This window comes from Clupea harengus, chromosome 15 (assembly GCF_900700415.2).
Source record: "Clupea harengus chromosome 15, Ch_v2.0.2, whole genome shotgun sequence".
Lineage (NCBI taxonomy): Eukaryota > Metazoa > Chordata > Actinopteri > Clupeiformes > Clupeidae > Clupea > Clupea harengus.
The window spans coordinates 14384081-14409080 of record NC_045166.1 but is presented as its reverse complement, the minus strand read 5'-3'; the positions used below and the strand labels follow the sequence as shown (position 1 = coordinate 14409080).

The 25000-nt window shown below is 45.8% G+C and overlaps 1 protein-coding gene across 1 annotated transcript in view; it reads right to left on the bottom strand.

The window, feature by feature from the left end:
• Positions 1-25000, bottom strand: part of fndc1 (fibronectin type III domain containing 1) — a 55171-nt gene that overhangs the window by 8302 nt on the left and 21869 nt on the right. Inside the window, exons 5-17 of the mRNA XM_042709979.1 lie at positions 24941-25000; positions 19759-19857; positions 18901-19024; positions 16399-16586; positions 15029-15136; positions 13814-13999; positions 13033-13385; positions 10797-12978; positions 10417-10535; positions 8097-8208; positions 7287-7649; positions 5644-5790; positions 304-540 (exon numbers count right to left, since the gene is read on the bottom strand). The exon at positions 24941-25000 is cut by the window's right edge and continues 129 nt beyond it. Coding sequence (XP_042565913.1) covers positions 304-540; positions 5644-5790; positions 7287-7649; positions 8097-8208; positions 10417-10535; positions 10797-12978; positions 13033-13385; positions 13814-13999; positions 15029-15136; positions 16399-16586; positions 18901-19024; positions 19759-19857; positions 24941-25000 — 4278 coding nt within the window. The remainder of the gene's footprint in view (positions 1-303; positions 541-5643; positions 5791-7286; positions 7650-8096; positions 8209-10416; positions 10536-10796; positions 12979-13032; positions 13386-13813; positions 14000-15028; positions 15137-16398; positions 16587-18900; positions 19025-19758; positions 19858-24940) is intronic.

Sequence of the window (25000 nt, the reverse complement as noted above, 5' to 3'; positions counted from 1 at the left end):
ACACACATCTGTGGACACTTAGATATCTCATCAGCTCCCTAACTACACACACACACACACACACACCACACACACACACAAGCACACTCACACAAAGACACTCACAGACACCTTTAAACTCTGATAACAGCTGTTCTTGTCTTTCATAAATTCTGCTACCTTAAACCCAAACCACACAGCTGACAACACACACACACACACACACTCACACACACTCACTCACTCACTCACTCACTCACTCACTCACTCACTCACTCACTCACTCACTCACTCACTCACTCACTCACTCACTCACTCACTCACCTGAGACAGAGTCGTCCGGAAGGGGGCGGTCCCAGTCCAGGATGACGAATGAGTGACAGCCCTCCATGGCGACGACAGTGAGGTTAAGGGGCTTGTTCTTGGGGGGCAGGTTCTGATTGGCCAAGGGGCTGTCCTTCTTGAAGAGGCCCTCCAGCACGTCCACCTGCATGTACTCCAGGGCCTCGGTCAGGGAGCAGGGGGAGCCGGGGTCCTTTTGGATGTAGTTCACGTACGGCGCTGGAGAGAGGGAACACAGGCGGACAGGCAGAGGAGGAGGGGAGAGAGGGAAGATAAGGGTTAAGATTGTCAGCGGTAGGCAGGTGTTCTATAGGTTCTAAAGGTGTTCTACATGAGTAAGGAATGGGACTGCAGGCAAGGGCGGGGAAGAGGGGGACAGATGGGATGGGAATGAAGATCTAGTCAGATCTAGAGGTTCTAAAGATTTCTGACAGGAGAAAAATGTTTGTTCCATGTTTATACTGTTGGTTCTAGATCAAGGGGTTCCAAGGATTTCTGACAGGAAAAAGGCAGTAAAATGCTTTTTACATGTTTATACTGTTGGTTCTAGATCTGAGGGGTTCTGAAGATTCCTGACAGGAGAAAGGCAGTAAAAGGTTGGTTTCATGTTTATACCGTTGGTTTTAGATCTAGGAGGTTCAAAAGATTCCTGACAAGAGAAAGTCGGTAAAACCAAATGTTTTACATGTTTATACTGTTGGTGCAGCCTCTTTTGTGCACAAGAGAGAGATCTCCACCAAACAAACAGTTCAGTCCTGTTCTGTGCTCTTTTCACGGTCACTGAATACCTGAGCAGTCTTACTGGTGTGTGTGTGTTGTTCCTGAGCATGTCTACCAGTGTGACTGAGTTGTTCCGTGCCTTAGGTCCTTACTGGTGTGTGTGTGAGGGGCCTGTCTGTCTCTACTTGATTTAAATCTCTCTATCTCTCTCTCTCTCTCTCTCTCTATCTCTCTCTTTGAAAATGCCAGCTGGAGGCACAGCTGTGAGCACTTCCAGAGATCCCAAGTCTGATTGGGCCACAGGTCTCACACCTGGAGCCAATCAAATGCTCAGTATGAGTTTGCCCCTCAGTCATGGGGTAGTACACCTCTGAGCCAGCAGGTGTGTGTACACACACACACACACACACACACACACACACACACACACACACACACACAAACAGAGCAGCAGAGCAGAGCCATCCCTACACCGCTACGCTGATATCAGCACTCTCTCTCTCTCTCTCTCTCACTCACACACACACACACACACACACACACACACACACACACACACACACACACACACACCAGCAGACAGAACACCAGCACTGGAGGATTCAGAGGAGTGTGAGAGGAGTGTGAGAGGAGTGTGAGAGGAGTGTGCTCTAAATATCAGGGAGATTCCTGTGTGTCTGGCCAGGAAGAGGAAACAGCAGAGCACAGCCATCCCTACACCACCTAGCTGATATCAGCACTGTCTCTCTCTCTCTCTCTCACACACACACACACACACACACACAAACAGAGCAACAGAGCACAGCCATCCCTACGCCACCTAGCTGATATCAGCACTTTCTCTCTCTCTCACACACACACACACACACACACACACACACACACACACACACACACACACACACACACACACACACACACTCACACACACACACACACACACACACAGAGCAGCAGAACAGCGCCATCCATACACTGCTGCTCTTTATCAGCACTCTTCCCTCCCTTCTCTCTCCTCATCCAGGCAGAGAGAGAGAGACTCAGTACAAGGATGCTTCCATAGTCCATACTCATTACTCTAAAGTGAGCTTCTGGAGTGCATACTAATTCCTCTGGAGGAGTGAGGTTCTGAAGTACATAGTGATGGGACACATTTTTGAACAATGTTGCCAGGCAATCACACAACCCGTTCCTAGTTTTCTGATTGGATAATCATGACAGTTGCCCACTGATGATGAAAGTTATTAATAACAATAATAATAATAATAATAAAAATAATAACAATATTAATGATAATATCAATTTAAAAGTGCCCACACCACATCAGTCAGCATCATTGCCTGGCAACAATCTATGCACACAAGCACTTGAGTTACAAGGCTGTTATTTGTCACTGATCCATGAGTTTGTGCCAATGTTGGTTCAGAAGCTGCTGTTGATACTGTACAGTAATGCAGGGATACCACTGGCTCACTGGACTGACTAGAGTATCCATGACTGCCACACATCCACTGGCCCTGCTTGATGACATCATTAAGCGGCGCCTCAGTGAGGTTGGCTTACTGATGCAGATGGGAAGGCTTCTGAAGAGAGAGCGAATGAGAGGGGTAATGTGAGTGTGTGTGTGTGTGTGTGTTCGTGAGATAGAGGGAGAGCGAGAGAGGGAGAGAGAGAGAGAGAGAGAGAGGAGGGGAAAAGACCACCCTAGTCTTTATGATCTTTCTCTCTCTCAGATGAGGGGACTGAGCCAAGACAAGCACATCAGGACAGGGAGTCATTTGTTGTCTGGTATTGTCATTTCCGTAAACAACTGTTTGGGGGAGCTGACTGCAGCAACAGCTGCTATCCTCATTCTGAGGTCTGGAGTCGGGGATACAGGGAGAGGATCCAGTTACAGAGCTGCGCCACACTGTATCCTCTCCTCTCAGCTCACATGCAGTCCAGTGCCAGCACAGCTTGGCCTCAGTCTCAGTGCCTCCTCACGCTACAGGTAGCCTCAATGCCTCAGTGCCTCCTCACGCTACAGGTGGCCTCAGTGCCTCCTTACGCTACAGGTGGCCTCAGTCTCCCTCAGTGCCTCCACACGCTGATTGTTGTTGCTAAGGCCACATCCTGTGTGATTCTGTGCTTTCTAGCTTGCCAGCTTGTTAGTTCTCCAGATAATATGTTATTTAACCATGGAATTCATGACGTTTGCACCACTTGGCAAAATGAGAGAATGAGAGAGTTTATTTTGTTCATTCTTCAGCTTGCCTGACGACACACTCACTGTAATAGCTTGTAGCCTTTAAGGATGGGCAGCTTTTCCATCAACCATCATTCACTATGGTTTTCCATAGTTACCATTTGAAGTTTCCAGAACATTGATTTAGAACGGAGCTAAAAAAAAAATGACCAGATCCGGATATCAGGACACCTGCCAGTAATTCTCATCACCGGGGTATAATGATGTATACTGATTCTATATAACAACTGTGCAATTCTGAAAGTCTCTTTGGATAAAAGCATCTGCTAAATGACTTCAAGAGAGGGGTAGGAGGTAAATGGCCACTGAATCCTCCCTCATGCGCTCGAGGCTCGGATGACTTGCTGTTGACACGACAGCAAGGTTCGGTGTGTCGCAGAGGAGATGTTTAAAGTGGATCCAGCCCTGCATTATAGAGGGGCTCTGCTAACCCCCCTAAACACACACACCCCTCAGACCAGAGTCACACAGGGGCAAAATAATATTTACAGTCACCTCAGACGGCCTCCTTCCACAGCATCTGCTAGACACACACTCTCCGCGACCAGCACACAACAGCGTTCCCAGGATCAGATCACAGTTTGGAAAAGCAACAAGTTAAGCCTTCACACCAGTCAGAGCGCGCACACACACTTTTGTAATTAAGCTCTGGTGATAGCTGAGATGATATCTGAGCTGTGTGTAGTTGGATCCTGGGCCATATTATCCTCTGTCCTCCTCACAGAGAGCTCAAGTTCCTCTCCAACAGCGAAGAGCCACGTTACTCTAACGGCCTAAGAGCACCCTAGCATACTGACCTTAGAGGAGAGCACCCTACCCTACTGGCCTTAGAGAAGAGCACCCTACTCTACTGGCCTTAGAGAAGAGCACCCTACTCTACTGGCCTTAGAGAAGAGCACCCTACTCTACTGGCCTTAGAGAAGAGCACCCTACTCTACTGGCCTTAGAGAAGAGCACCCTACCCTACTGGCCTTAGAGAAGAGCACCCTACCCTACTGGCCTTAGAGAAGAGCACCCTACCCTACTGGCCTTAGAGGAGAGCACCCTAAACCTAAAGGAAAAGGGAAGTATGTTACTCTTATGCTCCCCTATACTCTTATGTTTTACTCTCCTCCTCCTCCTCCTCCTCCTCCCAAACTCTGTGGTGTTTAAGGGGTCTTATTGACTGCCTGATCCAAATGAGGAGCTTCATTGGCCTTATCAGTAAGCGATAACTTCGATGGATCACAAAGCTTTACACTGAGCTGATGATGACACACACACAAACACACACACACACACACACACACACACACACACACACACACACACACAAAAACACACACGTAATCTCTTCTCAGAACAAAATGTTAGCCTCCTGGAATCAAGGTGTATAAAGGTGAGGTGAGATCATAAAAAAGGTATCGTTATTGTATGATCTCCGACTCTCTCACTCCCTCTCTTACTCTGCCTCTCCCTCCATCTTCCATGTTATGTGAGATCTGCTGCCTGCTTGGACACTTTTAAAAACAGACTGAAAACTCACTTTAACACACTATTACGCCATTCTCTGGGTTTAATTAGGTGATGCATTCTTTTGGCTGTGTTTAGTTCAGTCTGAGGTCAGACTTTTATTTGTGCTGTTAGTCGGTCTAATAGTTTTAGCTCTTTTATTCTTGTTTTTGTGTTGTTATTGTGTTATTTGGTCTTTCATTCTTTCACATTTAATGCTTTTATATGTCTACATGTTTTTAGTCTTTCTAATCTCTTATTCTTCACTTTTATTCTTTATATTTATTGTCAATTGATTCACGTTGACTGGAAAGCATTTTGGTACAACTGTTGTTTTTCAAATGTACCGTATAAAATAAATGTGCCTTGACTCAACTGCATCCTCTGAGAAACAGAGAGTGTAGTGGATGGGCTGTGCAAGGTGAGCTAAATACTGTGTGATTATTTATGGAGTACAGCCTAATCTCTCTCTCTCACACACACACACACACACACACCCAGGTTAGGTGCACTCCCAACTCATAATCGCTTCATTCCCAGTCAACACACACCTCTGAGAGGGAGAGGGGTCTGAGCTCGGAGAGAGAGGAGTTTCACAATGTACAAAAATATAGTCTCTCTCGCACACAAACACACACACACATACACATGTCTCCACACACAGATACACACATGCACACACATACATATACTCTGAGAGAGGAATGTTTAAGTACAAAAATGTTGTCTCTATCCCTCTCTTTCTTACACACACACACAGATATACATATACATGCCTGCACACACACACACACACACACACACACACACACACACACACACACACACACACACACACACACACACACACACAAACACAGTGGTACCTGTGAAACGTTTCTTGCCGGCCAGATCAATCTCCGAGACGGGGTTGGAGTTGAAGGGCCGTGTGTGTGGGGAGGGGTCTGGAAGGGTGCTGGTGGTTGGGGGGTTCTGGGTGGTGGGCAGCACGGTGGACTCCATCACAAACTCATCTACAGGAGGGCGGAGGAACAAACAGGAACAAACATCAGGTCACTGTGTTCTCAGGAAATCATAACTGTCAACATGGATGCTATAGCTTTGTATGGTGGCTGATACTGTGCCCTGCGAAAACAAAGACAAACACTACTAATGAGGTAAAAAAAAACATTTTATCCTCTCTGAAAAGCATAACTGCCCGGTGCTTTGAACTGAAATGTAATAGCCATGTAATAGCCATGTAATAGTCATGTAATAATCATTTAAACCTGCTAGTAAATGTTTTCCTAAGAGATGGTGTGTGTGTATCTGTGTCTGTGTGTGTGTGTGTGTGTGTGTGTGTGTGTGTGTGGGTGTGTGTCTGTGTGTGTTTATGTGAATATATTTGTGTTTGGGTTTGTATGAGTGCATGTACGTATGTGTGTGTGTGTGGATGTTAGCTTAGCCAAAGTCTAGTCTCATAGCGTAAAGCAGCATTATATAACTACCCTGATCCAGCAGCTGTCATGACAACAATGTCTGCTGTCCAAGCTAAGCTGCTTCCATACACCCACGCCCTTGGGACTCTCTCACAGTGTTAGCCGTATTTACGTCTTTGTTTTGCAACTGGACATAAACTGTAGCTTGAATCGGAAAATCGGAAATCGGAAAATTCGAACATCAAAAACACACAAAACAACAAAAGCAGTATGAACAAACAAGCAAAGCCATCTCTGGAGCTCAGTGAGTATTTTAAAGTAAACAGCCCCAAACACACAATAAACACCACCAGAGCCGTCCTCCGATCAAAGCCAGACGCAGCTGGCACTCTTTTTGGCCACTAATGCAAAAGCACCGGTGAGGCTGGGTACCATAGTGAACGTAACCATGGTGACGGCAAATGCGGTAATCACTGTCATGGCGACCGTTACTATTGTGACTGTAACCATGGGTGCTTGTAATTTCCGTAGTCATATCAGTGCCATCTTCTGTTAAAGAAGTGAGACGATGAGGCTCATTCTCTCTCTCTCTCTCTCTCTCTCTCTCTCTCTCTCTCTCTCTCTCCATCTTCTGTTAAAGCAACGAGATTATGAGGTTCTCTCTCTCTCCCTCTCTCTCTCTCTCTTTCATTCTCTCCTTGTCTCTTTCTCTGTCTATATCAATCATGCCCAGACTCATGACATCTACTCAATCATGCCCAGACTCATGACATCTACTCAATGATGCCCAGACTCATGACAGCTACTCAATCATGCCCAGACTCATGACAGCTACTCAATCATGCCCAGACTCATGACAGCTACTCAATCATGCCCTTGACTTATGTCAATGTACATGTCCATTTCATTACGTAAACTGGGTAAAGATGTGTCTGTGTATGTGTGCTATGTATGCTTGTGTGTTTTTATTTATGTGTGTATGTGTGTGTGTGTGTTTGTTTTACTACAGCATGTGTGCACATGTGATTTGTGAACGTGCCTGTCCTTATGTGTACATGTGTGTACTATGTGTGTATGTCGTCAGAGCTCACCTTCAGGGTAGCAGTCCAGCACTCCGTAATCATTAAGCATGGGCTGCCCGTGGTCATCCATGGCAAAGAAAGTTCCGGAAGGACAGGTAGGGTTGACCTCTGTCGTCATGGACTCCTCTGTTGTCATTTCTGTTGTCGTGGAGACTGTGGTTGGTTCCGGTGTGGTGGTGGTGGCTTCAGTGGTGGTAGTGGTGGTGGTGGTTGTGGTTGTGGTGGTTCTGGCTCGTGGCCTATCCAAACCCACGACGGGCTTCCCTCCCACTGTGAGGATCTTCTCCTTGGGGTTGACCACTGGCCGAGAGTCCCTCCCATGTCCAAAGAGGGCCATGCCATCCTGGTTCACCAGAGGGGTACCCTGCAAGTCTGTGCAAGTCACAGGGAATCATTAACAAGCGTGGTTCAGCAAATTATTACCAAACACGGTTCAGTGAATCATTCCCAAACACAGTGCAGTGAATCATTAACAAACACGACTCAGTGAATCATTCCCAAACACGACTCAGTGAATCATTCCCAAACACAGTGCAGTGAATCATTAAGCACTAGGTGTGAAGATGACTTTGTGACTGTGCAGAGAATCATTGCAAAACAGTGAATCTTTACCAAACACAGTTCAGTGAATCGTTACCAAACACAGTTCAGTGAATCATTACCAAACACAGTTCAGGGAATCGTTACAAAACACAGTTCAGTGAATCATTACCAAACACAGTTCAGGGAATTATTACCAAACACAGCACAATGAATGGTTAAGCAGTGTGTGTGTGTGTGTGTGTGTGTGTGTGTGTGAGGAATATGGCGACCACATACCAAACACTGTCCGTCCGTCCTCTCCGAGCACAACCCTGTGCGGCTGACCCTGGGAGTCCTGCAGCACCTTCCCTTCCTGGTTCATCAGGACACCCTTGTCTAAGTCAACAACCTGCATAGCAACGACTCTGGAATCAGCATTCAACACCGGACAACACAGACAACAACAAGAGGCGGCAGTGTGCTAAATTACTGAATACTCAGTGGTTTGATAGGTATATTTGATAGGTATATTACAGTATATCATTGTGTACGTGCATGTAAGATGTGTAATAGCAAATTATATTATTCTTTACATGTGCAAGAGCGATATAGAGAGTCCTAGAGACCATTAATCAGGGGCGGCGCCAGGGGGGGGCTAGGGGGTGCTATAGCTCCCCCTGGATTAGCCATAGCACCCCCATAGCACCCCCAAGAAAATAATGGTTTATTTATTATTGTTATTAATTTAATTCTGCGTTCTTAATTTAATTTATTGTGTGATAATAATATTTCAATCACAAAAGAAAATAATAACAGATTGAAATGAACAGATTGTTCACGTAGCACGACAGAGACACGTCGCATGCGTGAACGTTGACGTTTCCTGACGATTGAAGGAGAAAGAGAGCTAGTGCACTGTCAAAGTCAAGCGGTAGTATCAACAAATTCACAATAATGGATCGGTTTTTGATACCCAAAATTCTACGAGTAGAAGAATCATGTGACGTTGAAGAAGAAGAAGAAATGCAAGGGGTATCTGAATCTGATTTAGAAGAAGAGGAACGTCGTGGTCAAAGAGATCAATCCTACACCTCTACTGAGGGTGCTAGCCGTGCTACACCTGGTCTGCTGGGTTGCCCGGATTTTGCTTTTCCAGCATAGTTTTGTTTGCATTTTTGCCTGTTCTTTACGAGTTGTATTGTACAATGATACAATGATCTAGCTCTGATTATTGTGGTTTTGAGTGCCTACTGTTTTGTTTCATTCACTTTTAAAAGGGGCCTGCATCTTTACACCGTTTAAGATTTAAGGTGGAACGGTCTTGTTAGATTTGTAACATTAATGAATGCGGTCTCTTTTTGGGATTTTTCGGGATCCGCCTTAAAAAATCAGAGATTCTAGCCTAGGACGAGCAGTCTGTCTGTGCTAGCCAGTTATACATAAGCTTCTATGTTTTTATTGATTGTGACTAGGGCTGAACGATTAATTGCATTTGCGATTTAATCGCGATATGATAGAACGCGATTTTCTAACCGCAACGTTCGCGATTAAAAAACATGGTCACAAAAAAAAAAAAAAATTAATTTTTTTTTTTTTTTTTTAAGATGGTACATTTTGCACACAGTGTTTAAAAAGTGCATGCCTAGTGTTTATACTTAAAATTACTTTTTTAAATTACTTAAATGCAGTGGCAAAGCCACCGATTTGTTGTTCTTGTTTCTGTAATGAGCAGTTCAATAAAAATGTAAAATGTGGGAAAGAATATTTTACACTAAATGTATCTAATATTGTGTTGGTCATATTTAAATCATTCATTACGTTTTGTTGGGAAAAAAAGAGGATAAAAAAAAAATCGAATCGCAATCGCAATATTTTGGTAAAAAATCGCAATTAGATTATTTTCCCAAATCGTTCAGCCCTAATTGTGACCTGAAATAATATATACTTTTTGAAAGCATTTCTGACTCTTTGACTGTTTTAGTTAATTCTATCTGCTATTCTAATTTGCCCCCTTTAGTTTAGAATGTATTGAACTATTTATGTTTAGTTTAATTTGTCAGACATGGTAGTGGTGACCTGGTGGTCATCTGGCGCCAACTTTAACCCCCAATGAAGTAAGTGAAGTATTTGGGATTGCGGAATCTATAACATGCTGATGCTGCATGCATTTTGTCAGTGACCGTCGCAGAGGAACACGGCTATGTGCGCGTCCGTCGGAAGCAGCCTAATGATAATAATAATAGACCTACGATCGATTTGTATGGCGCTTTTCATGGACCACAAAGACGCTTCAGAGAGCAAACATGTAAACAGATATGACGATATGGTGGGGAGGTGTTGTAGTAGAGAACCATGTGACACGTATGCTATCACCCTAATTTCATAGCACCCTCGGTAAAACGCCGAGCACCCCCATAGCACCTGCAGCAAAAAATCTCTGGTGCCGCCACTGCCATTAATGCCTCTCCTGATGGTATCGGTAATGATGTAGGATGATAAAAAGCCCTGGGGCCTGTCCCAACATGTGCTTGTGCATTTGGGTAAGGTGGTAACATGGTTATCAAGAGTGTGGATTTGTTTGAGTGAGTATGAAGCTGTTTGCAGAGAGAGGACCCACCCATTTAGTTCCGTCAGGTCCCGTGATGTATTTGCGTCCATTTACTTTGCTCTCTGAGGAGGAGGGTGAGGTGACTTTCCCATTAGACGTTGTTAGATTTGGTCGTCCATTTTTCCCAGCTGGAACAAGGTGTGGGAGTTAGATTCATTGGGAATGGCTACATGAGAACTAAAGGAATCATTTGGATCTGGATTTGGTGTCATTTAACAACACTGTCTAACATTGTGGAGCGAGTTTTGCTAATAATTATGAAGCTAAATCATCCGAGGAAGAAACATACCCAATGAGTGAGATATGAATCTCAGTCGTACTGTAATTCTTGGACCTGCGACTGGTGCGAGACAGCAGACTCACAGACAGCTGGGATAACATTACCCTACCTTGTCCATAACTGGGCTTGAAGCCGTTGACTGGAGTCTTTCCTCTGAGAATGCTGTCGAAGCGGCTCGGGTTCCTTAACCTGGAACCCACCACTGCGCTACGTTCCACAGGGGAGGAAGGCTGGGAACCGGAGGAGATGATGGGGGGGTTCTCCCCAGGAATCTGCCTGCCCGAGGAACGCGAGACGGAACCAGAGGAGGGAATCCTGCTGTTGGACACGTCCTGCTCTGACACCTGCGATGGCTTAGGAAGGCCACGGGAAGACTGAGAGGAGGAAGAGGAAGATGAGGAAGAGGAGGATAAGTGTGGTGACGAAGAGTCAGGCTTAGATCCTAGTTTTGTATGCTGCACTGGTGACAGCCTGCCGAGGAACCGAGACCCGCCTTGCCGGTTCGACGCTATGACAGGGGAACGTGTTCTCCCGTTAGAACCCTGAAGGGGCCGACGGCCATAAGGGGGAACGGACTGAGAACCGGTTCTTCCAGGAATCTGTCCTCGTCGTTCACTGTAATCTCCAGACCTCTGTACTGGACTAGCAGTGCTAGCAGTAGTAGTGGTCGGAGCGGTAGTAGTAGTCCTAGTTGTACTAGCTGTAGTAGTAGTAGTAGTAGTTGTAGATGAGGTAGTTGTTTTGAATGCTGCTGTCGGCTCAGCCACCTTGTCATACTTATCATAGTCCTCATAATCGTAGTCGTCTTCATGGTCATTATCAATCTGTGAGCTCTGTTTGGGAGTGTGTGAGTCTGTCCTTGTGCTAGAATGTGGGCGAGAGCCTGTGGAAACTCTGTCCCTGTTAAGCACCGAAGGTTTGGGGGAGGTATCGTCCAATTTGTGCTTTGAGGGGTATGACGAAGAGGCTGTTCTAGTTTTATCACCCCTCTCCGGGGTCTCGGAAACATCTAAACGAGGGGTGTTTGCTCTTAGAACTGGCCTCCGGTTCCCCACGGATGAGGAGCTTGTTCTGCTCCATGGAATCCTGCCATCCTGCCTGGGCGGGAAACGCTGCACGACTCCCGGTCTGGCATTCTGACTCGGCAATGCCGAAGATGCGCCCCGCCCGGAGTGGGAGGGGGTAAGCGACGGAGACTGGCGTGAGGAGGAGTGAGGACTGCTCCCCTGCTTACCCTCCTCCTCAGCTCTCTTTGTTTCGTCAGCGCCATCTTTCTTCGCCACAGAGGAATGCGAGCTGCTGGTTTCATAACTGGTCGTTGGCTCCTCGTCCTTGGTCGTCTGCCTCCGTGTACTTGGCTGACTTTCCCTGTTGCTCTCCTGGGGACCTATTGTATCCTGGATGCTCGGAGAGGGGGGGGCACTCTCTTTGTTCTGATTCTGGTTCTGTGTCTGCGATGTGGACCCAGACCCAGTGGAGGTGGATGTGAACCCTGAGCCCGGTTTGCGCTGGCCTGTCATGAGCCGATTCCATCTGGAGGGCAGGGTGACCTTTCTACCGTTAATCATTACAGAACCAGAGCCGGTGAAGCGACCCGTGGTAGAGGAGGAGGAGGTCCTACTGTTCCCGGACTGACCTGACCCTGATGCTGAAGAAGAGGTAGATGATGATGAAGAACCAGAAGATGAATCAGGAGAAGAGGGGGAGGAGTCAGAGGAGAGAGGAGGAGATGATGATGATGGTGATGATGATGGTGATGATGATGGTGACGACGACGATGATGACGGTGATGATGAAGATGATGACGATGATGATGTGTCCGCCTCTGGTCTAATCTCTGTATCGCTGGTGGGTGTGCCCTTCCTGTCTTGCTGTCCACCCCTGCTGCTGTCCCTCACTGCGACCCCAGACTCCTTTGGGGCAGACGGAGATGACCGTGACGACGACGATGGAGAGGAGGAGCCCCCGTTGCGGACCCTGGACCTGACCACAGGGTTGCGTGTGAGCGGCCTCCTGGGCTGGCCGGCGCCAGAAGTCTGGTGTGTGGAGGAGTGAGGGTGGGAGGGGGAGGAGCGACCGCGCTCAGGTTCTTTAGCTGGAGTCTCTGAGGGAGGCGTGGGCCTGTCAGCAGATGACCCCACGGACACCTTACTGGATGACCCCAACGACGCTTTGCTGTAGTCATGGTGCTCGTCTGCTTTAGAGGCCGTTTTGTGGCCATGTGCGTCAGTGTCTGTGTGTTTCCTCTTCTCCTCCTCCGTCTGTTTCCTCTTCTCCTCCTCCGTCTGTTTCCTCTTCTCCTCCTCTGTGTGTTTCCTCTTCTCCTCCTCGGTGGCCTCGTTCACCGTCGCCTCCTCTTCCTCCTTCGGAGGGTCGATAGGTTTTTCCTCCTCCTCCTCCTTCTTCTCTTTCTCTCTCTCCCGGCCTCTGGATCGGCTTGCGCCTGCGCCCCGCGACGAGCCCCTGGCGGAGAAGACGCTGTGGTAGGATCTGGTCTCAGAGAGCGGCCGCGTGCGTCGACTGGCGGGGGCGGCGGTTGTCGACTCTCGCCGAGGCTCGGCGGTCACCGTTGTCGGCTCCTGCAGGTCGGTGTCGGTGTCGTTGTAGTCGTCCTCTGACGTCCGTGACTCCCCTCTGCTGGGCTTGTGTCTGTCTGTGGTCCTGAGGTGATGACTGGGTGATGAGGCAGAAGTACTGGCTAGCAGAGAGCACAATGGTCATTGTTAAAATGGGGAAAAATGTACATTAAGCTTTCACAGACCATTTCTCTATAAGGTGAGGAGGCGTAAGTGATATTGCATCCTTGACAAACTCTGCTACAGGAATGCAATTACTAGACACTCTCACGGAATTTCCTTACATTGCTGGTTTATTAGTACCCCTTCACAGAGTGGTTTGTCATTGTTCATGTTTAGTCATATGAAAGAAACTTCTGTTCTGCACTCACATTGCACTTTTGTGTACACGTAACTCCTTATATATAAGGACAAAGTGCAAAAATGGCTACCTCCTGCCAACCTGACTGGTATATAAAAGGACAAAGTGCAAAAATGGCTACCTCCTGCCAACCTTACAGGTATACATAAAAGTGTAAAGTGCAAAAATGGCTTCCTCCTGCCAACTTACTTGGCATAACCACGCTGAAGGCTTTAGTCTGTGGCCCCTGGCCCCTGCGGTTGACGGCGCGGATCTTGAAGATGTAGCGCTCGCCGGGCTGCAGGCCGTCCACGGTAGTGGAGGTGGTGCTGCTGCGGTACGAGATGGACTTGGCTCCGAAGGGCTTCAGCGCGGGGGCGTAGGACATGATGTACTCTGGAGGACAGAGAGACATACAGAGAGACAGACTAATGAGGAAAAAATAGCCAAGACAACAGAGGAGCAGAGAGCGAAATAGCCTAAGAGAGAGAGAGAGAGAGAGAGCGAGAGAGAGAACAAGAGAGACAGAGAGACAGAGAGAGACAGAGAGAGAGAGACAGAGAGTAACAGAAAGAGAGAGACACACAAAGAGAGACAGAGAGAAGGAGTGCGAGATAAAAAGAGACAGAGAGTGAGAGACAGAGAGAAAGCGACATAGAGTGAGAGAGAGAGAGAGAGAGAGAGAGAGAGAGAGAGAGATAGAGAGAGAGAGAGACTAATGAGACTAATCAGCCAAGCTGACACAAGATGAGCCGAAGGTCAACAATACTGGCCACATCTGAGAAGGGTGTAAGAAGACGACATACCCTGTAAATTGAACTGTCAGCAGAGGTTTTACAGAACATTTCTTACATTTCTGCAATTCCTTCAGGAGCACCCAAAGACCAAACATAAATGCTACTCAACACTGCCTCAGGAGCAGTTATTTGGCTCTGTTGTACATTTTGACATTTGCTCATATCACAGTAATTGCTAATGCTTTGTGTGCTTTTGAAGGGAGACATGGATGAAAGATGGAGGACGCCATGGGACGCCTGGATCACAGCTACTCCAGTGAGCTGTGAGGTCATTTCTAGTATGAGTGTGGCAGCTCCCTATGGCTCACAGCAGCATTTACTGACTGAGTGGGCCACAACTTCTGTACAGTGGCAGACTTGGCTCTTCTGGCATATGAGTAAGCCTTGATTAAAATGATTGTTCATTCTGCAAGTGACATGCCTAGCATTTACCCCAGACACTGTCAAGACAAAGGGAGCCACGGAGTCACAGAGTTATTCTTTCATTGGCTGGTTCTGGGTTAGATACATCTCCTGTTGGCTGGTTCTGGTTTAGAGAAGTCTATCATTCATTGGCTCTGGGTTACATAAGTCTATCATTCATTGGCTGTGGGTTGGCTGAAAAGCTGATTGGCTGAGCTAAGTGTACCTCGTAGCCTTCCATTGGGCTCCTCTGGAGGGTCCCAGGTTGCCGTGACGGCGGTCCCCTTCCCCCTCAGTGGCTTCACCTGGAAGTTCTCTGGAGGTCCGGAGGGAGCTATGAGGTAGGCGAGAGAAAAGAACACGCAAACACAGAAAATAAAAAGCAAATCCCTGAAAATGGATCCATGATGTGAGTAACGTAAGCCAGCATCTGGCGGTGGGGGTTGGGGCGGGGATGGGGGGGTCCAGTGGAAAGAAAACACAACACATGGCTATAAGTTATCCCGGAGTCGCTCTGATGAGGTCATCATAACATGTCAGCAAGCAGGCAGGCAGCCGGTGAGCAGAGGCACCGTGGTGAACCATTACACACACGCAATTATGACACCACGCAAGTAACAGAGCTGACAGGGTACGTGTGTCTGTGTGTGCGTGTGTGTGCGTGTGGGTGTGTGTGTGTGTGTGTGTGTGTGTGTGTGTGTGTGTGTGTGTGTGTGTGTGTGTGTGTGTGTGTGTGCATGCATGTGTATGTGTGTGTGTGTGTGTGTGTGTGTGTGTGTGTGTGTGTGCGTGCGTGTGTGCATGCGTGTGTGTGTGTGTGAGAGAGAGAGTTTGGTCTTGGCTATATCTGTTGGTATTTAGTATTGAGAGTAATTTGCTGTATAATGAGCTCTAGTAATTTTCCATGGATCCAACTTGGCTCCTTCCTCTAAGTTCTGAACAGATTCGGAATGCCCTCCGAATGCTGCCAGGTTTCAAGGGTTTGCATAGTAATTCCTCTCTTTCATGATATCATATGGTACATGCGTGTGTTATCTATGCGTGTGTAGATGTGTTATGAATGTGTGTGTGTGTGTGTGTGTGTGAGTGTGTGCATGCGTGTGTTATGTATGGATGTCTGGGTGTGTGTGTGTGTGTGTGTGTGTGTGTGTATGTGCAAACATGTGTTATATACTGTATGTGTGTGGGTGTGTGAGTGTGTGTGTGTGTATGTGTGTGTGTGTGTGTGTGTGTGTGTATGTGCATGCGTGTGTTATGTACACATAACACTCTGCATAACACTAATAACAGCTCTGCCTACATGCAAATCAACTACGCAGATATGATCAGCAATATGTGCGTATTACATTATACAGTCAAAGCTAAGCCAACAGACACAGGCCACAAAATCACACAAAATCACACACACACAGGCACACTTAGAGCACACAGGCCCACACACACACAGGCACACTTACAGACACAGACCCAAACACACACCCACACCCACGCACACTTACACACACAGGCCCACACACACACACACGCACACAGGCACACTTACACACACACGCACACGCACACACACATATGCACACACACTCTCCCGGAGATCACCTGACTCTGGTGTCCTCTGAAAGACCGATGTGCTCCACTTTCCGTGTCTGTCCTGCTCTGAGATGCGCACAGAGAACTCGTACATGCCGTCTGCAGACAGGGTCTCCACCATCAGACGCCTCTGGCTCGAGTCCTTATACTCCCAGCGGGCAGACTCGCCTTTCTCTCGGTACCTCACTGTGTACTGCCTTTACGCGCACACACACACACACACACACACACATGCACGCACACGCACGCGCACGCACACGCACACGCACACGCACACGCACACGCACACGCACACGCACACACACACACATGCACGCACATGCACACACACACACACCTCTCTCACACACACACACACACACACACACACACACACACACACACACACACACACACACACACACACACACATCCCAACAGGTAAAACATTCCATGAACATTCATAAAACTGACAAACCATATCATAAACATATCATGGCAGATGTCATATACAGTTCATGTGTGTTGATATAACACTGACATGTTGACATTACTGCCAATAGCCATGATCTTTGTATTGTATAAACAATTAGCTATTGTTTTTCTCCCTGACATGGGAGCATAGTATAGGTGAGACAGCTCTGTAATACAAAAACGTTTCACTGTGGAAAAAACACACTGATTTGCTTTTCCTCTGAGCCACTCCAGAGGTATCAGGTTTGTGTCAGTACAGTATGTGGTGGTTTGTGTCATCATACACACACACACACACACACGCAGTACGTGGTGGTGAGTCCGTGACTCCTCCTTGCACCAGCAGCCTCCCCTCTCAGGGCGCGAACCCCAGACCTCAAGCAGCGAAGACGGGTGCAGTAACCCCAGTGACTGTGTGTGTGTGTGTGTGTGTGTGTGTGTGTGTGTGTGTGTGTGTGTGTGTGTGTGTGTGTGTGTGTGTGTGTGTGTGTGATTATATGTGTGTGTGAGACTGTGTGTATGTGTGTGTGACTGTGCAGTAACCCCAGGGCTAAAAGCCCCTTCTTCTAGCCTGGTAGTCAGCACAGTCTATAAACGGATTCCTCTAAATGCCTGCCACCTCATCAGGCCGTTAGTCTGCTGACTGGTTCGCTATAACCCAGACTGTGCTGTATGACACATGGAGACCCAGACAGACTGTGCTGTACGACACACAACAAAGACTCTGGATAGGTTCGCTATAACCCAGACTGTGCTGTATGACACATGGAGACCCAGACAGACTACAAAGACTCTGGATAGGTTCGCTATAACCCAGACTGTGCTGTATGACACACGGAGACCCAGACAGACTACAAAGACTCTGGACTGGTTCGCTATAACCCAGACTGTGCTGTGTGGTGGAAACACTAAGCCACGGCATTATTAACACATCAATCAGAATGGCAGAACCATTAGAAATGGGACATTGGTGTGCCAATATGCTTAGAACAATGGATCCTACAATGTATAAACAAGAAGGGTCACCTGTTCTTCTACTGTGAAATGGCTGCATTTGTTTATCTTTTCATATAGATCTGTCAATCAGCAGGTGTTTCCTTGCTAGACGCAAAACTTCAACACTGTGCACTCCTTACCATCAGTGTGACATTGCAAAGTTTTTTTTACTACAAGTTTCTATTGTAGTATCAATTTCACAATGTGTTCCTATCAGGGTAAGGGTAAGGATGTCAGTGTGTGTGTTGTCTGAGAGCAAAGTCTGATTTAGATGGTGGTACTGACGTGAGTGTTATTTTGAGAATGTGTGTGTCTTTTCAGACACTGGTGAATTGTTCCAGAAAATGTGTCTTAGCAAAAAAAAAAAAAAACCAATGACTTTCCCAGATTGCACCTCTGTTATTGCCATGGCGATGACTAAGCTCTTCCCTTTGGCTGCTCCATCACTGAACCTCTCTGATCAACAACAACAACGCTGCTTTTAGGTATTCGAGCTGCGCTCTCGAGACGACCTGACAGCCTGAGGTTCCCATATGGGGACAGGAAAAGCTTGGCACCCACAGGCGTGCGAGGTAGACGAGAGGGGTCAATAACACAATAAACAAACACGTGTGCCCGTGGCTTTAACATTTGCTTGCTTCTCCTTCATTTCTGTTCACGTATCCTAGTTCCTATGAATCAATTATTCACTTTTTAAGTCAGTATGTACAGCCCACAAGGAGGAGTTTTAGCCACTGTGTAGTGACCCGTTTACACACTATGCAGTTTAACCCTCTGGGGGAAATCACCGCACCGCAAAAAAACTCCCAATCTGTCTCATTTCTTTTTACCTGTGTGAGTTTGTGTTTGAATTACTATATGTGTGTGTGAGACGGTGCGTATTTGTGAGTGTGTGTGTTTGTGTGACTATATGTGTGTGTGAGATCGTGTGTATGTGTGTGTGAGTGTATGTGTGTCTGCGTTTGTGTATGTGTGTGAGTGTGTGTGTCTCTGTGTGTGTGTGTGTGTTTGTGTGTGTGTGTGTGTTTGTGTGTGTGTGTGTGTTTGTGAGACTGTGTTCACCTTGATCCCTCGGGGACAGTTTTCTTCTTCTTCTCGATGAGCGGGTCCACCCAGGTGATGAGGACAGACTGTGGGGACATGACCCTGACCGTGATGTCCTCTGCTTCGTCCACCTCCACCGGCTCTGATACACAAACACACACACACACACACACGCACACAACCAGGCCTCAGTCCTGACAGTCCACACAGCTTCACACACTCTTAGAAGTGTTCTTTCAGTTATAGAGAAGCCTCAGAGGCGGGTGTGGGGATGCACCTGGGAAAGGAAGACCTGTGTGTGTGTGTGTTTGTACCTGAGATAGTATATGATCATGAAGACCTCACTGACATTTAAGGAGGATGTTGCGTACCTGGGGTAGGTTATGAGGGTGTGTGTGTGTGTGTGTGTTTCTACCTCAGTATTTGTTCATGAAGGCCTCACTTACAGATAACCTGTGTGCATATTGGAGGATGTTGCGTACCTGGGGTAGTTTTGTGTGTGTGTGTGTGTGGTGTGTGTGTGTGTGTGTGTGTGTGTGTGTGTGTGTGTGTTTATGTGTGTGCACGCGCGGGTGTGTGTGTGTGTTTGTGCGTGTGTGAGTGAGTGAGTGAGTGAGTGAGTGAGTGAGTGAGTGAGTGAGTGAGTGAGTGAGTGAGTGAGTGAGTGAGTGAGTGAGTGAGTGAGTGAGTGAGTGAGTGAGTGAGTGAGTGAGTGAGTGAGTGAGTGAGTGTGTGTGTGTGTGTGTGTGTGTGTGTGTGTGTGTGTGTGTGTGTGTGTGTGTGTGTGTGTGCGCGTGTGTGTGTTTGTTTGTGCGTGTGTGTGTGTGAGTGTGTGAGGGTGTGTTTGTGTGCGTGTGTATGTGTGTGTGTTTGTACCTGGTGTGTGTTTTTTGTGCACAACGGCCTTATTGACGGGTGCGCTTCTCCCCAAAGCTCTCTGTGCCTGCAGTGATACCACATAGACGGACTCAGACGCTACGAACAGAGAAGGATACCAGATACGCCCACGCATCATTACACAATACACTAGCAACACACACACACACTCATCATTACACAATACACTAGCAACACACACACACTCATCATTACACAATACACTAGCAACACACACACACTCATTATTAGACAATACACTAGCAACACACACACACTCATCATTACACAATACACTAGCAACACACACACACTCATCATTACACAATACACTAGCAACACACACACACACTCATTATTAGACAATACACCAGCAACACACACACACTCATCATTACACAATACACTAGCAACACACACACCCACTCATCATTACACAATACACTAGCAACACACACACACACACTCACTATTAGACAATACACTAGCAACACACACACACTTATCATTACACAATACACTAGTGTGGTGGAAAAAATGTAAACTCATTAATCAATGTATATTAACCAGTGTGTAGATTATTAACTCATGTAATAATCAGTTTAAGTAGAACATTCACGTACTCATGTATATTAACCAGTGTGTAGATTATTAACACTCAAATTAACAAAAGGTCATTATAAATGGAACACGAGCAAATCAACATAACCACTGGGATATACACAAAAACATCATTGTCAAAATTATTGTGCTATTATAAAATGAGTTAGAATGCCCAATCTGTGCTCAAATATAGGGCTGGGCACAGTGAGAGTAAGGAATCAGTACATCAAGGACTATAGAGATCCGCTACATACAGGCCGGAAGGTCTGAAGACCAGATTACTCAACCCTGTTACTGGGCAAAACTTCTAAACTTGGCATAGATTCAACTCAGAGTTCATCTAGGGACAGTGCATGATTCCAACCTAGAGGTTACTTAGAGCACATCTTGGTGCAGGTGGCCCAAGACCCATCCCTCAAGGCCTGTTTTGAGTTTCCAAAGGGTCAGAGGTTTTCAAAAGTTTCCACTGTCCCAAATAAAAAGCCATGGCCATAGCCATAGCCATAGCCATGGTTCCAATTAGAGGGGCGAAGTGATATATGGTGACAGGAGAAGCACCAAGGCCAAGCTAATGTATAAAAGGATGTTCAAACCATTGTAATAGCAGTATAGTCTTGCGGCTTGCTCAGGTTTATGATGTTGTTATTGCACTGGCAAAATAAACCTTTTTTGCTCCACACTCTGCCGGTTTGCTGAAATTATTGAAGACGTCTTCCGAAACCAACAAGAACAATGAGTTTTAATCAGGTCAGAAAACAGAGTTTTTTCCTTATCTCAAACCTACAAATCTGACACAACACTAGCAACACACACACACTCATCATTATTACACAAAACACTAGCAACACACACACCTAGTATTACACAATACCCTAGCAACACACACACACATCATTACACAATACACGAGCAGCACACTCTTAACACCAGTGCCCAGTTGCACACTTCACTTAACGGACTGCTAATGGTACTGACTGTTTATACTCTCTTTCTTTGTACAGAATTAAAGCACACAGTATCTGCAATCATTATGGTAGAAAAAAAAACACACAGACAGAACCACAAAAAGTACGCAGGACAACATCAACAGACCTTCTCACTTACATAGAAAAATGCCTTTTCCATCTCACACATCGTTACACTACCTCTTTACCTTTCATGCAGAAGTTTGCATCACTGCTTCAGAGTGTCGTGTAACAAGAAAAAGAAAGACAAGGCCTTGTTCCACTTGTTTTCATGCCTGTAGTGATTTTCCTGAAAGTAAACATACATTTTTGCCTCCACATTCTGTTCACCTATGATATCCTTCACTCCGTCTCCGAGTGTTGATTGGGCTGCTCTACCCATTGAGTGTGGGCTGTGTTGATTGGGCTGTTGGGCTCTACCCATTGAGTTTGGGCTGTGTTGATTGGGCTGTTGGGCTCTACCCATTGAGTTTGGGCTGTGTTGATTGGGCTTTTCTATCCATTGAGTTTGGGCTCTGTTGATTGGGCTGCTCTACCCATTGAGTTTGGCTGGTGACACTCTTCTGTGTGTGTCTCATGGATATTACAGAGTTTGTCCGAATGTGTGTTTATTCTGGCTGTGCTGGTCTGTCTTACCAAATGTGTGTTTTTGCTGGTTGTGCTGGTCTGTCTTAAGGCCCCGTCACACCATGACGTTCTGGTCAACGTTTTATTATGTTAGAGCAGTGGTTCCCAACCTTTTTTGGCTTGTGACCCCACTTTGACATCACAAAGCTGTAGTGACCCCAGATATTCAAAACACTGACAATTTTTTGAAAAAAAATATTTATTTTCAATCAAGTAGGCCTAATAGAATTACAAACTAGGTTGCAAGTAAACGTTCATTTTAGACCACATTAAGTGAGGATTTTATGGGCTACAAATTAATTAATTCTGAACAATGGCAAGGCTAAGTAGGCTACAAATATGAGCTAAATATGGGCTCACCATATTTAACACTTCCAACCCTAAGGCCTGTTTTTGACTTTGTTAGGTAGTCTGCCATGCCTGATATTTTTGTATATTTCACCTAACTAAAAACAATGAGGCAAAAGTGGCATTTATTATTATATTCTACAATACCTCAGCAATAATAAAATTAGAGTAAACTGAATGTAATCAAACATGTTTTTATTAAAATTAAATCTAAACATACTCTTACAAAAAACTAGTTTCAGAGGTGCTCAGACTTTGTACAAAGACACATTGTAAATATTTGGGAAGTTTTCTTTTGTACTCTGAACCTTGAAAACATATGTGTTATCTCCACATAGGTGAGTTTAGCATTCAGAAAGTGTTTCTGGTTTCTATACTAATTCTAAGTAATTTAGCAAGTGACACTTTCTTCACCTAAACCACAATGAATATTGATGAGTTAGGTCTGAATGTATTTGCGATTGCCACCCCCCATTATCACGTCTTATGGCCCGTCTGTCAGAACAATGGCTTGTGAACATGGATGACGTTCTTTACGGGAGCGTAATTACTTCACGGGAGCCTAATACTAAATTCTGTGCAGACAACAAACTCCAAACACCGACGTTTGTAGCTTAATAAAATTAAGTATGCGTATGATATGTTTTTTTTTTAACTGTAGAATAGTCTTAGCGACATGAAGTAATTTATATGATTCAAAATCGCCTTGCCGAGTTGACGGTATTCGCCTACACTCAGAACTCCATAATATGACATGCGTTTTACTCCCTATAAGTTAATCAACAGCATTCATTACAAGAGCTAGTCAAACGAAGACAACTTACTCATCACAAATATCTTCGGCTTGGTCAAGGCGAAGCTCAAAGTGGATACATTTTCCCTCATCGTGTTCAGCTATATATGAGGTAAACGTGGACTTGTTTACAGGCGAAACGGGGTGTTTTCAAAGTAGTTGTGGCCACGTCACAACCCAATAGCGATCGCCGATTTACCATGAATGTATCATATGAATAGCCGTAATTTGAGGTGTTGTTTTGAATTGTGTCTGGTGTTTTTATTTTTATAATAAAAAAAAATAATTATATGTTTTTGTATTGATCACTTACTATTTCAGGCGACCCCATTTCAATTCCATGCGACCCCACTAGGGGTCGCGACCCCAAGGTTGGGAACCACTGTGTTAGAGGAAACGTTGGTAATTGTCCATGGTCGCTGGTATTGCGCCAGAAGAGCTTTGTGTGAAAGCTGGTGAACGCTGTAATCGTCGTAATCGTCGGTGATCGGAGGAGAACGCTGGTCCAAAAAAAAAGTTTTGAACATGCACAAAAGTTCTCATGGAGATCAGCGTTCTTCAACATTTAATTTAAACGCTGGAGAACTTTCGTGGAACGTTTTATTAACTTTGCACGCGTTTGGCTATCGTAGTCAGTCGTTGGGTAGGGTAGACTGAGTACAGTTGATGCACCCGAAATAACTTATGTGCGCAGCAATCCTGAGACATGATTTTTAGTTTGGACATGCCTACTAACGTCCTCTTTGACCCAGGGAAATTTGAGCACCTAACCCATCTCTCGTAGGAAGATATCGGCGAAAGTTTTTTCACCAAGGGAAGATCTTGATTTTATCATGTCCCTTCTACAATTAATATGTTATTAACCATACGTGATCAACAAACGCAACTTACATCATTGCAAATGTTATTCTGTGCACTATACATCTACATATTCAATGCTATCATGTCATGCAAGGTCATTGCATAATCTAGCGAAAAGCGGAGTGGAGGGTATATGCTTGCTTGAGCCAGCATGAAGTAGATGTACTGAACTTGAACATAGCTGAGCACTGTTATAGCTGGTGCTGTTCCATGGCAGATGGATATGATATGAAGACTCTTGTGAAATGGACAATGTGTGTGGATGTGTTGATGTTTTCTAATGAACAAATTCAGTGTCAAATTTAAATCATTTATTTTAATAACATAAAACCCCAGGAATAACGCCCGTTATTTCGTAAATCACAGTAATAATAACAGTACATCTTCGTCCGAAGACATTGCTAGTGAAAGAGGCTTTGTATTATTCTTACTTTCAGCAGCATTTATCATCTTCTTACTTGCAGCAGCGCTAGTAGCAGAAGCCCCCCTCACACCTTTTCGTGGTCTTGGCGGCATGATGTTCACTGTTCAGATCAACTGAATCCACTATGATTTTCCAGCGTTGTATACCCGTTTGACCATAAAACCCACACGCCAGCAAAAGGCTTTTCTGTCATTATTCACAAGTTAATTACACGCTTAACACGCTCTTCTAAGGTTGACTTATCGTTTGTCGCGCTGGAGTGACACGTCAGCACACGTTTGTCGCGGACCAGTGACACGTCACTTGGTCGGTGTTACACACTCCTCATGCGTCAGTCCCACACTAGTCATGTGTCAGTCCTACGCTATTCTTTCGTTAGTAACACGCCAGATGTGTCCACATCGCCCTAGAACGCTCGAAATTGAACGATTAGAAAGTTCAGAGAACGTTGACCAGAACGTCATGGTGTGACGGGGCCTTTACCAAATGTGTGTTTTTGCTGGTTGTGCTGGTCTGTCTTACCAAATGTGTGTTTTTGCTGGTTGTTCTGGTCTGTCTTACCGAGTTTGGGCTTGTGCTGGTTGCGCTGGTCGGCCTGTGGCTGTGAGATGTCCACCCTGT